A 14,886-nucleotide genomic window follows, 5' to 3' on the forward strand; every position below is an offset into this window, starting at 1 on the left:
GCACATCACTAAAAGCGGATTTCTTACGCTTAGGAGACTCATTTAGTGATTGAAGACTACTAAACTGTGTATCAAGCGCACAGAGTTGGTCATTGATTTTTCGAAAACCACTAATCAACTCCTTGAAACCGCATTTAGTCTGCCTCATGAACGACCTCATTTCGTCCTGAACAGCACGACAACCGTCACAGCAAAAGTGGAGTCCAGACCTACGCGAGATTGCATCCGACACTGAGGCCGTGAACCCGGCACACTTAGCGTGTAACACGTTCTCACAGAGCCAGCAATGGATGGTAGGCTGGGAAGACGAGATTGTCTTATTGCAAGACTTTAATGCACAGACCAATTTTAAATCCATAATTATTAAAAAAATTTAAATAATTAATTTATTAAAAATTATTTAAAATTAAATAATTAATTTATTAAAAATTATTAAAAATTAAATAATTAATTTATTAAAAATTATTAAAAAAAATTAATAATTATTTTAAAATATTATTTGATTTTATTAATGAGGAACCTTGAACCACTGTACCAAGGAAACGAAAGGGGGAGATTAAAGAGAGCAGTTAGTGCAAGTTAGCAAGATTTAAAGAAATAGAGATAAGAATCTCTATCGAGCGAGAGTAGAAGCAAAAGAATAGAAACAACACCGTTGGAGATGAAGAAGCAGAGCAGGGCTATGTTTGGAAAGTAAATTAAACAAATTAATATTTTTACCTCCAAATATATCACTGCACACGCGAAGCGATACGGATCTACGAAATTGCAATTTGTTTTTATAAATGTAAAGAAAATAAACACCGATTGTTTATAGAAAGCTTATTGCAAGTTTTACAAAAACGTAGTGCGCACAAAAAAAACACGTCCGTCCGCTTTAAGATAAAGAGAGGAAGTGACTACTCTTATCGTAGTAGACTTACCGTAGTAAACTTATCGTAGTAAACTTACCATCATTAACAAACCGTAGAACGATGCTGGGTGCCATGTTTCTATACCATCTTATTTATGGAAATATAAACAGCCAGCATTTACTAACACGATTAAATTTTAACGTTCCTAGTAGAAGGACTAGAAACTTTCGTTCTCTACTCCTCAGCCATTGTAGTTCGACATATGCCCAACACGATCCCTTCAGGGTCATATCGCTTATATTAACCGCCTTATCAGTGCAACACTCTTTCTCGTGAGATCTTTTTCCTACTTTTCGCTTAACTATCTCGGATCTATTCCCGCGATTCGAGCCGTACGTCACGCGGCAGCGTCCCTCGGTCGGTTGGACGGGAGGTGGGCTGTACGTATGCAGTGGGAACCGCGCAAAAAAAAAACTTCCTCCAGATGATAAACAGTATCGAGAAGACTACCATTTTTAATAAAGCCTCCAAGACAAAGGAAAAGGTTACACCTCGTGAAACGCCAGACATCAAGTATAAATGTTGGGCGTTGACATCAGCAACGTATCCAAGCGAAAGTCGATAACCGGTTACTGTTATGTTGGTCAGTAGTGGTGGTGAAGCTATTGGGTGGCTTGCAGTATAGGCGGTGAATTTCTGGTCGCGGACTGTGATGGTTTCACTGTTAAACTGGTCAATAAATGTTCCTTCCAGTTGGTATCCTTTTGAATGTTGTTATTGAGCCATTATAGTTGGAGAGGAATAGTGTCCCATCCTTGACTAACTGCACGACCTCTTCATTTCTTCGAAGGTATGAGCAGGATGCCCTTCAGGAACCGAGGGATGCATGAGTTTTCCTCTAGCCTCGTCAAATCCTTTTCTTGGCAGACTGTGATGTTGCCAATGGAGGAACAGCTGCCCCCTACTACATACATCTCTTCTTCGTTTAGTTCGAGCTTCTGGTGTTCGAGCACTATTTGCTTCCCACCTGATACCGTTGGATACAGATGTACGAGTTCATATCTCCTATTAGATACCTTGGGCAAGGCTAAGATGTACGGCAGTGCCGTGCCGTTAGATAGTACTGTTGGCCGGGAAAATTTTACTGCCTCACACAGCGTTTTGATACGTTGAGGTCGTTGACTTCTGCGAGCATCGTTTCGATTTCCTCGTGATCCATGAGGTTTGTATTTGCCACTCCAGTTTTGGCAAGTTGACATGCCCCTGCGACTTCCGCTAATTGGTCAGCCAGGTTGATTGACTTGTGTAGTGTTGCCGTAATCGCATGAAGGCTGCCGTCTATTGCATTGACTCTCGCTACCACATTGTTCAATTGTTAAATTGATTCACGGCTGGCGTTGAAGAGTCGAGCATTGGTCCGGATTTGTTGGTCACTGTTCTCGGCGATCATTCTTTCCAAGTTGAGTATCACAGTCCAGTCCTCTGCGTCTGGTGATCCTGCAATTCACTTTCAGGCTCAACCCATCCAGTTTATTGCCCGAGCTCTATGTGACGACGGCCTCATTACTCTATTTATTCCCTCCGCTGTTTGCTCCACGTATTTATTCCCTCCACTTGCAGAGACTTGCTTATTCGTGCTTATATAATTTGTGTTATATGTTTTAGTGTTTTTTTTTTGGTGTGTTAAACAAGAGTTGGTTTTTGTCTGCGTGTTAAAAAGAGAGGTTCATAAAACGCTTTTTTATTCTTTTTTCTCAATTTCTCAAGTTTGATTTATGTAAAATTTTCCCTGACCTAGTTTTTACCGACACCCCGCGATTCTCTTGGACCTCTTCTAGTCTAAAACGTTGTTTTTCTTAGGTTTTAATTTGTTTATTAGAGACGAAAACTTTATTCCACGACTCGCACTGTTGAGGTTCCGTCCAATTTTTTTTATGTCCAAAATTTGCCATAGTCTGGCTTCGCTCGATCAGGCCTTTACCATCTTCAAGCGTTTTTCTCGATAATCCCTGATAATTGATGCTTGATACGCAGATACCATCCAAACCCTCTAACTTAATAAACACCGAAGTTATAGCATTTCCGATTAATCAGTTATGTGGCACCTACAGAATATAGTCGACCGATGCCGGCCGTTCGAATTATAAACTGTCGGAAAGCAAATGAAGGATATGTGCAAAGTTCCAACTCGATAGCTTTAAAAGTGAGAGACAGACGGACCTACAGACTCGCTTATATCGATTCAGGAGGTGATCCTGATCAAAATATGAAACGATCTTATGTAATTTCTTGAATTTCTTGTAATTTGCCTTTGCCTATGCTGGGAGCAGCACACGTATATGACTCTGCTCTTCCCATATGAAAGAGCAATCCAACAACAAAGGAGGAACGAGAGTAGTGGGACTCGACGTCTCTGTTTTATAGGGTCGGAGATGTCTCCTTCACTGCGTTGGACACTTTTGAGCAAAATTAGAATTCCCTCTGGAAGGGTATAAAAACTAAGCTACATGAGGATAAATCCACTTGGCTGCACAATAAGTTATTCAAGAAACGGAGTAGGTCGGTTTAACTTTTTCGTATTCAGAGCTGCCTGATTCAATTATCCAAGGATCAAGGAAAGCAGTTCTTTAATATCGTAAAAAATAAGCGTACCCATTTCGTTTCCACCCTACCAACTCAGATCAGTTTGGAATCCCAAAAGACTGAGCTTACTTAAATGAAGCGAATAGTTATTTAGCTTTACTAAAGTCAGTGAAAATGCCTGTCAGTAAACGTATGTTTGTAAGCATTTTTAAGTTAGCTTATTAAGTTACGTTGGTAGTAATAGAGCAGCGCAATAGAGCATGAAGCCAAGCTAGCACGGTATTATTAAAATATAACGGTGTTACAAATGAGGAGTGATTCGATTACCAAAAAGCTTTGAAATGTGTAAAAATTTAAAATTGCTATAATTTACAGCACCGGATTTTTTTATCTTTCATTGTTGTTCGTCCGTAGAGCGTTATGCGGCAACTACGTCAAACTTGAACTCACGGGAGTAAAGGTAGGTCCCGGAGTCGTAGTCAAAGACCGTAAATAGTCTTGACTAAATTTACCTGGATTCTGCAAGGGACTGCTCGGGTTGGCCAGACGCTTGCTGTGATCAGGCTGGAGTTGATGTGCTTGAAGTCCTAGGGTGGTTTTCCTCAAGTACCGGTGGTATGGTGGTTCGGCTGATTCCTTATCGGCCGGTCCTACTGGCGGCCCGTTTCACGGGAGCAACACTTGAAGTAGACTGGTATGCCGCGGATTCTACTTGTGGTCCGTTTACACTGGAGCCACGCGAAGTAGATAGGTTTTAGAGAGTCCTACTTTGTGAATCATTTTACACAGGATCACATGAAGTAGGTCAATTTTAAGTGCCGTAGTTTCAACACTGAGTAATGAGACTATTGACTCTGATCTCGCAACTGTCTTTATTTCAGAAGAACAACTCTTATATAAGATGCTAAATTATACATTATTAAATCTAAGAAACGTCAATGTTATGGACGTGCTAAAACTAAGGTTAATGCCAGGGTCACCAACCTCTGAATCTGCTGACTCAGAATGTTTGTTCATGTACTGCTTTCCAGTACATGAACAACGGTGCCATCGACTAGTGCCGGGTTAGTAGGTTGGATATTGGCTTATGCTTATCGATACATTATTAATAGGCTAGTTGGTCTGATGCTTGTATATTGTGACCTGCTGATGCATCTTGATTGGGTAGTAGGTCTTGGCACTAGGTGCCAACATTCTCCCCCACCCATTATAATAATAATAAATGGCCATCACAACCCTATCGGGTCACAGCCTGTTGCACAATCTGCCTCCACGCTTTCCTGTCCTGGGCCCGCGCTCGCCAGTTGGTAACACCAGATGTAGACAGGGCTTCCATCACCTGGTCCTGCCAACGTATCCGGGGTCGTCCTCTCCTCCGTTTTCCGACGATTACCGCATCAAATACCTTACGAGCCGGAGCGTCTTCTTCCATACGGGCGATGTGACCCAGCCAGCGGAGTCTTTGAATTTTGACTCGGCTTACTATATCAACATCCCCGTACAGCTCATACAGCTCGTGGTTCCATCTGGTGCGATAAGCATCGCCAACGCAGATTGGACCAAAGATTTTGCGGAGAATCTTTCTCTCGAACACTCCAAGAGCAGCTGCATCGGATTGCACCACTGTCCAGCACTCCGCACCATATAAGAGTACTGGAAGAATGAGCGTCCTGTAGAGTGTTATTTTTGTCGGTCGAGAGAGAGCTCTACTGTTAAAGTGCCTACTGAGCCCAAAGTAGCACCTGTTGGCAAGTGTGATTCTCCGCTTAATCTCCAGGCTGACATCATTTGTGCTAGATATTGCAGATCCAAGGTAAATGAATTCCTTCACGGACTCAAAGCTATGGCTTCCTGCAGATAGCTGGGAATCAAGACGCCGCGATTCCCTGCTAGAGCACACCATAAACTTTGTCTTATCCATGTTAACTGCCAGTCCTACTTTAGCTGACTCTTTTTCAATAGCCCCGAAGGCTGCTGTAACATCACGCTTGGTTCGGCCAATGATATCAATATCATCAGCGTAGCCAAGGAGTTGGACACATCTGTTTGTTAGAATAGTGCCCGTCCGATGCACACCAGCCTTCCTTATAATACTCTCCATTAGAATGTTGAAGAGCATACAAGACAGCGAGTCGCCTTGTCTGAGACCACACTTGGTATAAAAGGTTTCAGATTGGTCATTTCCTACCCTGACAGAGCTGATGGTGTTGCTCAATGTCATCATGCAAAGCCGTATTAGCTTTGCTGGTATACCAAGCTCAGACATGGCGGCATAACCCCCACCCATTGAGGTACTCAATAATAGGGGAGTAATAGTAGTGCGTTGTTGTTGGACCGTCTCAGTAAACCGATGTGTACCCTTGCGCTAGAAAATATTGTGGATCTTAAACCTAAATACTAAAACCCTAATGTTAATACCAAAAAAAAAATTTTTGAATCATGTGGGTGAGATCTCCATTGATAAGATACCAACGATAATTCTATCCGACCTGTTGTCTCCTTCGCCTTGTTGCGCGCCCTCGTAACCATTCTCCTTGGGCATCCCCAGACGTACTAGACCTTCCTTCTAGTTGGTCAGTGCGCATACAGGACTCTTGGTCCTCTCTTGACCTTGCTTTTTGCTCCCTTTTGGAGATGCATGTTACCCATGCCAGATAGGAGGTGACTTCTACTTCTTGAATTTCCTTAGTTACTGGCCTTTGCACTCTGTGCTCTTCAGTTGTGAGTTGACAACCTTGGGCTTGTGGTTTGGGGTCCGTCTGCGGCTCTCCTTGTTAATCCGCAATGAGGGAGGAACTATGTAATCTTCCGGATTTTACTATTTGCTCCTTGCCGATGCATGCAATCAAACCTTGTTCCGATACGATTTCACCGATACCCTTTAGTGGCTCTGTTGGGCCAAGCAGCCACCAAAGATTGCATATAAAATAATAATAATATTCTAAGCTGCAGCTGTTGTTATCAGCATGTTTCGTCTCTATTTTGTCCCCAGTTTCGCATGCGCTTTATTGTTATTTGTAGCGTATGCGCTTTGGGGAGCTTTGGTTGAGCTTCTGCGCAAGCTCTTGGTTTGGCGTTTGTTGTGATTTGGAGTTGATTGGAGCCGCATATATTAGGGTTAAATTGAGCCCAAAATAAATATATTGAAACTATAATTTGAAACGCGTATAGTTATTCGGCTGCTATTAAAAACTATTAATAGCTCAACATTTGGTGACCCCGACGTGATTATCATCCCGTTCAATTCTTGTGATCAGCATTAAAAGTGCCACTAAAACACCGTTGTTGTTTTTGTTGTCGCAAAGTTGCATTTTAATTTAATTGCACAATGGAATCTGGAGCTGAAGCTACTGCATCTGCTGCGTCAAGCCGTGAAAGGATGTTGCGGAGACGCGCAGAGGTAACATGTCAGGAAATGGAGGTACTGCATCGGAAGGTCAAGGCTGCGATGCAGACCGACGATTTAACCATTCTGACCCTCGAGTCTATGGAGAAGCGTCTGTGCGACCGTTTCACCACGCTGCAGGAGGAATTGGAGGAGCTAAACTACAGCGAGATCGGCAGCGATTTATATTGGCGATTCTCTCAGCTGGCTACGGACGTGCACGTTGACATCCAGGTGGAGGTGGCCAAGCGTTCTATGCGGGTTGCTGCTCACTCTACGCTGTTGGATGCTACCAAGGGTGCTGGGATTTCAAACGCTCCATATAGGCCTGCTCCCTCATTGCCCCCGTTGCCAATGCCAACATTTAGCGGCGGCTATGCCGAGTGGCCGGATTTCTGCGCCCTATTTAGGACAACCATTGACAGCCACCCGCACTTGACCAAGATGGAGAAGCTCAGGTGGCTAATTTCCTGCCTGCGGGACTCAGCCCTGGAGACTGTGAGGGCGCTTGAGATTACCGACGCTAACTATGATGTTGCCCTCGACCTTTTGCGCAACCGTTTCAGCAACCGTCGCTTAATCTTCCAGGCTCACATCAACGAGATCCTGCAGTTAAGGGTAGTTGAGCCGGGATCCGTTGCTACTCTTCGAGAATTAGCTGACCGCTTCAATGGACATATGCGGGCCCTTATGAGTTCTGGAACGTCGGCCGAAATTCAAGATCAGATCATTTTTCAAAAGCTGGACCCTGCCACAAAGGCCAAATGGGAAGACTCTCTGGCAGGAAACACTGATGATAGCCTGCCAACTTGGGAGTCTATGGCACGATTCTTAGAGCAAAGGTGCCGGACTCTCGAAAGCGTTGACTTGTCTTTGGCGTATTCACCAGTTAACCAAGTAGGCCGAGGTAGATCCTCCAATAACCGATCCTCGTGCATGGTTATTAACGCCAGTCCGGTTCTATGCGCCCTGTGTGGTGTTTCGGTTCACGAGCTTCCTGCTTGTCCAAAGTTCAGTGCTTTGCCAATTGAGGAACGGTACGACGAAGTGCGGCGTCTGGCTCGCTGTTTTGTTTGTCTGGAGGATGACCATCTCGCTCGCGGATGCTCAGCTTCCCGCTGCTCGACTTGTAATCACCGTCATCATATTCTGTTGCACCCTCGCGGGCAGGTTTCACCCGCACGAGTCTCACGTCCCATCGGTGCAGTTGCTGGTGCGAACCCATCCCGCTCAATTAACACTGTTGTGACCCAGGATCGCAATGCTGAGCTAGTGCTCCTGCCAACAGCAAATGTACTCGTTCGTGGTCGATCTGGAACCTTCCTGCCTTGCCGAGCGTTGTTGGATTCCGGTTCACAAGTACATCTCATCTCGTCGCGGCTGGCGAATGAACTTCAGCTTGGCCGCTCCAAATGCTCCACAACGGTGGCCGGTTTCGGCGGCGCTGGATTTGAAACAGATGGAGCATCCGTTAATGTGTGCTTGAAGTCCCGCCTTAGCACATATTCAGTGGAAATTGAGGCTGTTGTAGCTTCACATATAACGGACTATCAGCCTAGCCAGGACATAGATGCTTCGGGCTGGAAGATTCCTGGCAATATGGACCTAGCTGACCCCAACTTCCACAAAACGCAGCGAGTGGACCTGCTGATTGGAGCCGGCTTATTCTTTGACCTGTTGTCGGCTGGCCAAATCCAGTTAGGTCACGGGCTCCCAATTGCTCAAAACACTCGATTTGGCTGGGTGTTTTCTGGCCACGGTGGACTATCACGGGATGTGTCGGCGCTCTGTGGTAGGGAGGACAACCCATGGAATAACCTCTGCAATAATGTGACTGCTGCCCCTTCCAAAATTCTTATTGAAGGCCCACCCTTCAATGGGGGGAGGATGTTGGGCCAAGCAGCCACCAAAGATTGCATATAAAATAATAATAATATTCTAAGCTGCAGCTGTTGTTATCAGCATGTTTCGTCTCTATTTTGTCCCCAGTTTCGCATGCGCTTTATTGTTATTTGTAGCGTATGCGCTTTGGGGAGCTTTGGTTGAGCTTCTGCGCAAGCTCTTGGTTTGGCGTTTGTTGTGATTTGGAGTTGATTGGAGCCGCATATATTAGGGTTAAATTGAGCCCAAAATAAATATATTGAAACTATAATTTGAAACGCGTATAGTTATTCGGCTGCTATTAAAAACTATTAATAGCTCAACAGGCTCTTTAGTTTCCGGTGTCCAAGCCGCCGTATTACCGATCTTTGATCCCGTTCTTCGATGCGGTTGCACAGAAAGTCCATATCGTCTAATCGTCCTTCATGTCTTCGTTTTAATGATGTTAATCGAAGGTCTTCTCCTTCGTTTCCTCGTGATGATTGTGCCTTTGGCTCGAGATTTTCGCATGTTTTCCGGGGCCTTTGTGACGGGCCTGACACTGATGGGATTCCATCCGAAAATATTGCTTCATATTTTTTCACAAGCTCTTCTAGCGCTTTGGCCTTTGTGAAATACTCATTCTCAGGACTTAGTGCTAGCTCCTGGAGCTTGGCATAATTTTTTTTAACCTGGGTCCATGAGTGAGTGAGCTGTCTGAGTCTCTCCTCGAAGTATCCTCCCTTTAGTAATAGGGAGGATAGTGGGAGGATAGTGGGAGGATAGGGAGGATAGTTCCCTAGTAATAGGGAAGGCTAATAATATTAGCCTTCTTATTAGCCTTTGGATGGCTATGTTGCTTTCTCACGGGAGTAACGGTAGGTCCCGGAGTCGTAGTCAAAGACCGTAAATAGTCTTGACTAAATTTACCTGGATTCTGCAAGGAACTGCTCGGGTTGGCCAGACGCTTGCTGTGATCAGGCTGGAGTTGATGTGCTTGAAGTCCTAGGGTGGTTTTCCTCAAGTACCGGTAGTATGGTGGTTCGGCTGATTCCTTATCGGCCGGTCCTACTGGCGGTCCGTTTCACGGGAGCAACACTCGAAGTAGGTTAGGTAACGCGGGGTCTACTGGTGGTCTGTTTCACGGGAGCAACACTCGAAATAGACTGGTATGCCGCGGGATCTCCTCGTGGTCCGTTTCACGAGGGCAACACTTGAAGTAGACTGGTATGCCGCGGATTCTACTTGTGGTCCGTTTACACTGGAGCCACGCGAAGTAGATAGGTTTTAGAGAGTCCTACTTTGTGAATCATTTTACACAGGTTCACATGAAGTAGGCCAATTTTAAGTGCCGTAGTTTCAACACTGAGTAACGAGACTATTGACTCTGATCTCGCAACTGTCTTTATTTCCAGATTGTTTGTTCATGTACTGCTGTACCCGCTAAAATAGTAGTTCCAGGAAATATTAGTAGAAAGACTGACTTTGTCATATATTTCTTCTATTTTCCCAACCTGATCAATTTAGGAATTAAATGGTCTCTACCACATCAAATCGCTTTGTTCTACTTCTAACAGAAAACATTTGGTTCTTAACGCTTTATCTAAGCATAACTGTAACTTTTTCTTTGAAATCTTCCAACATTTTTTTTGTAGAATGACAGAAAGCTCTTACCATATATATTTAAATAGGCAGAATGTGTGACTTCACCAGCATTAGAATAAGCTTTGCATGTGTATTCTCCACCGTCTTCTGATTTGACGGCGCTTATATTAACGTGTGAGATGACATCTCCAAACATTGTTACATATTGACCTATCATTATTCGATCATCCTGTAAGTACACAACATTTTAATTAAGTAATGGTTAAAATAATATAATATTAGTTTAGTAAAAATTTAGTAAAAACATTAAATTTTATAACAATTTTATATCCATCTACACTATGTCATATATGTTGATATAAAAATTCAAGCAAAGCTAGCTTCAGGCAAAAACTACGTTAATATAACCTTGCAGTTAAGTATCAGTTTTTTTTAAGATATATGCCGAATCGGATATATCGACTCCTGATCCAGAATATATATACCTAATGGGGTGAGATGTCTTCTTTACTGCATTGCAAACTTTTAACTAAAATTATAAAACGGGTAAGGGTTGTAGTGTGTGTATTTCCAACAGGGCACGCATGCGAAGAGCGGTCATAAGATAGACATAGAAAAGCTTAAAAGCTTATCACCGAATATCATTGATCTGCGGTCACTTTGGATAAGTGAACGAAACATCACGCGATTCTTATCTATGTTTTTGCATATCGAGATAAGAGTGCCGTTATGTAAAAACTTTTTCTCTAGCATAGTTAGGGCTAGATTTGCATAGCAGAGCTTTGACATTATTTGACGAGCTTGAAAGCAATACGGCTGCAATCGTAAGCCAAGTTTAATAAATATTTAAATAGTGCTGAAAAATAAATAAAATTAAATCCCAAACGAATTTGTGGGATTCATTTAATAGTGTTCAGTAGTTTATGCCAGGTATGTTATAAATTCAGTGCAGTGCAGTTTTGTTTTCATGAAATTATTACCCCCCCCCAGTGCCACGTGCCAGTGCGGCTAGCACCAGATTATGTAATCGGCTAGTACAGGATTATATAATCGGCTAGCACCCTATTAGGCAACCGGCTAGTAGCAGGTTATGCAACCGGAATGGATGGTAGCCGAAATGGATGGAATTTTGGAATTAACTAGTGCAAAGATTCGACGCGGGATCGCAATCTTTTGATATATTTTTGGATTCGACGACAAGCCCCCTTTTCGCTACACGGAGAGAAAACTCCAGCGAATTATTGATAAATTTGTAACTATAAGAAGTGCAATTATGTGAATATTGGCCTGCTGAATTTTATTCAAAGCTCTCAAATCCCTTTTGTTAATTATGAAGTTATTCTGCGGAAAGAAAGAATATTGTATCTTAATTCGAATTTCGCACACCCTTTAGTTTTTTTTTTTTAAATAATTGAGATCTTAATATATATTGTTATTTTATTATAAATATATAAATTTATGTATATATATATATGTGATATGAAAATATAAGAAAAGAATTTAGATTGAATTAAATAATGATAACTTCGCGATAATATTCGAGCATGGCCAGGCTAATTTATTGTTCTATTTAAATTAATAATTATAAACATCTCTAGCTATTCCTGTCCTTGAGCTCAACGGCGGCGAACATCGGTGAGTGAATATCCCGAAATTAAATTTTAATAGTTTTGCGACGCAAACAGTAAATTTAGCAAGGCATGAATTGAATAATTTTGGATTAATAATAATTTTAACTAATGAAATCGCAAATTTCATAATTCCAAATTTAATTACTACATTAATTCCAAACGTAGTTAAACTGATTTATTGAATTTAACCCAATATTTTTAAATCTCTCCTTTATATCTAAATATACATTTATATATATATTATATTAATATGAATTCTAATGAAATTATATAAAGTAGCAGTTAAGGAGAAATTTTATAATGAAATAGATATACCCGACTGGGAAAAATGAATCAAGTTCGCTCCAATTCATATTTGAGTGTTTGGAACTCCATGAAGGCTTAAGGCCATTACAGATCCGCCACCGAAACTTCAAATAGCCATGCTGGAACCACAATAGGTATCACATAGGATTGTGATATGGGGCGAATCAAACGTCGTAGATCTCGCCAAGGTCGGGTGGGTTAAGAATAGAGTATAATGAACATCTAATACCCTACAACTGATCCAAGTCATTCTCTCTCTCTTTCTTCTGAGCCTGTTTGCCTTTTAGGTGATTTGTTTCCTTAGTTTTCTTTTGGATTTGAGTCAGTAGGACAATCATCCGGGTTTTCATTATTAATTTGCATCTAGTTAGTGCACAGGCCGTCAGCCAATAGGGTACAACAGGGGGAAAAACGCATGAGCTCATGTGCCGTAACTGTGTACACCGATGGTAGTGCGACTATACTCTCCACGTGAGGGCGGCTGGTAACAGGTCCCGGTAAGGTCATGTCTCTGCCGAGGATGCTGGCTAATTGTAGTCGGGCGGGGAGAAGAAAACTCCCTTCCTCAAATCACCCCAATCCAAGGTGGAACAGCATATGCCGAGGGATGCATGTCCGGGGGATGCACGGACGTTAATATGCGGACTCTGGGGGACCGGCCGACCTCTCAGTTTTAACCAGGCTTATCATGACAAGCGGGCTATGTCATGATGGACGAACCCCTTCCCGCCTACTCGTGGGTCCAAAAAATGAACGATAACAATTAAAAAAAAAAAACAAACAGTGTAGAACGGAACTCCCTAAGAAAGTCCGGAAATGGGATCTCGGATCCGTCAATCTCCAAAGCAGATAGAGGCCAAAGAGATGCTGGGATGGCGAAGCTCCCCACTGAGGGACAACATCCGGAGGCGAGCGGCGCCGGTGTAGGGGGAGATGCCAAGGCACCGACCCCCAAAACGGGGCCCACTATGGGACCACCGAACGGTGTGGGGGGTAAGATCCCTGAATCGAGCTCCTTTCGCACCGGCGGCACCCCTAAGGAAGGCCCCGGTCCGACGACTGCTGGCCCCCTGCAGCGGAAGGGCTCCTATAAAGATAGGAGGAGAGCGGCCTTCATCCTGATGAGAGCAGACCCATCGGCGGAGTCCAATCCCGATCAGGCTGAAATAATATAATGGGCGAGGGAAATCCTGCCTGACTTTCAGCCAGCAAGAGCGGGAGCCAGATTGGACTCAAAGAAGCCGACAGGAGTAGGCGACTCTGCCAAGGAGAGTGCACAGAGTGCGAAAAGGCAGAGGTTGACCGACGGTGGAGCGCCCCTAGCTAAGAAGATGAAGGTGCAGACACAGAGTAACAGATCCTTCGCCGAAGTTACCAAGGGCAGGACCATCATTGGGGTCATTGATAATGGCTCCAAAGATGGCCTGATCCCCAAGGAGCTTTGGCGTAAGGTAGTGAATGAGCTGCATGGGCGCTTCATGGAGGAGATGCTCAAGAGCGGAGGACCTCCACCGGACTGCGAAGACGCAGGGTGGTACCAGGGTCGCATCAAGGTGATAGCGTGCCAAGATGCGAGGTCTGTAAGCCTCTACAAGCGAATGATTGCGTCGCTTGGGGAGGTCTACCCCGGAGCCAGACTGGAGGCGGTGGACTGGGACAAGATCCCCAGCAAACCGAGGGCCTGCGTATGGCTGATAGAGAAGCCGGCGGACCCTGCCACCATTCTGGCCATGCTTAAAATGTGCAATCCCACACTCCCTACGGCGGACTGGAGGGTCGCCAAGGTGGAGGAAGCAGTGGGACTGAGAAGGCAGGTTGTCCTCACTTTAAATGAGGAGACTGCGAAGATCCTGGAGGGTGCCGGTAGCCGTATCAAATACGGGTTCGAGCACGTTGCGGTGAGGATCTACAAGTCGGATGCGAAGAGTAAGCCTGGAGGCATCGACTTGGAGATGGACGCACAGAAGCTAGACTCGGAGGAACCAACCGAAGAGGTCCGCCCAGAAGGAATGTCAGATGTGGAGGAGGACATTCTGGAAGGGTACACCTCAGAGGAGAGTGACCTGGCGAGGGCTCTTGGTGGCGTCGGCATGGAGGAGGACTCATTGCTGGGCTCCGACACCGAGGCGGAGGTTACTGTGGTGGAGAATCTAAAGGATGTCCCTGACATTCCTGCAGATAAACCTCCATCACAGTAAGGTGGCTTCCGCCGCCCTCCTGCTCCATCTTGCAGAGGATGGAGCTGACGTGGCCCTCATCCAAGAACCCTGGATCCACGGAGACAGGATTCTCGGTCTGGGGGCGTCGGACTTCAGACTGTACACAGCCGATGTAACAGGTAAAAAGCAAGCATGCATACTCGCAAAGAAAAGCCTTAATACCTTCTTGCTACCAAATTTCAGCAATGAAGATCACGTAGCCGCATCGATAGAGGGCCCAGACGGCCATCTAAGAATATGCTCGGCATATATGGGTCACGACCACCAAGGACCTCCACCCCATTCGCTACTCAGGCGGCTTGTGGAAGACAGCGAAAGGAAGGACATCGACCTAATAATAGGATGCGATGCCAACGCTCATCACAATCAGTGGGGAAGCACTGACACAAACGAGAGGGGTGAGTCAATCTTCGATTTTATCCTCAGCTCTAAGCTTCTAGTGG

General features: G+C 44.4%; 1 protein-coding gene across 7 annotated transcripts in view; it reads right to left on the reverse strand.

Annotated features, from left to right (window-relative positions):
- The window catches only part of LOC26514435 (Down syndrome cell adhesion molecule-like protein Dscam2), a 1,172,063-nt gene that overhangs the window by 621,973 nt on the left and 535,204 nt on the right, over positions 1-14,886 (reverse strand). For all 7 annotated transcript variants that reach the window (XM_044715439.1, XM_044715441.1, XM_044715442.1 and 4 more), the window contains exon 10: positions 10,357-10,516. In XM_044715439.1, coding sequence (XP_044571374.1) covers positions 10,357-10,516 — 160 coding nt within the window. The remainder of the gene's footprint in view (positions 1-10,356; positions 10,517-14,886) is intronic.

This window comes from Drosophila ananassae, chromosome 3L (assembly GCF_017639315.1).
Source record: "Drosophila ananassae strain 14024-0371.13 chromosome 3L, ASM1763931v2, whole genome shotgun sequence".
NCBI lineage: Eukaryota > Metazoa > Arthropoda > Insecta > Diptera > Drosophilidae > Drosophila > Drosophila ananassae.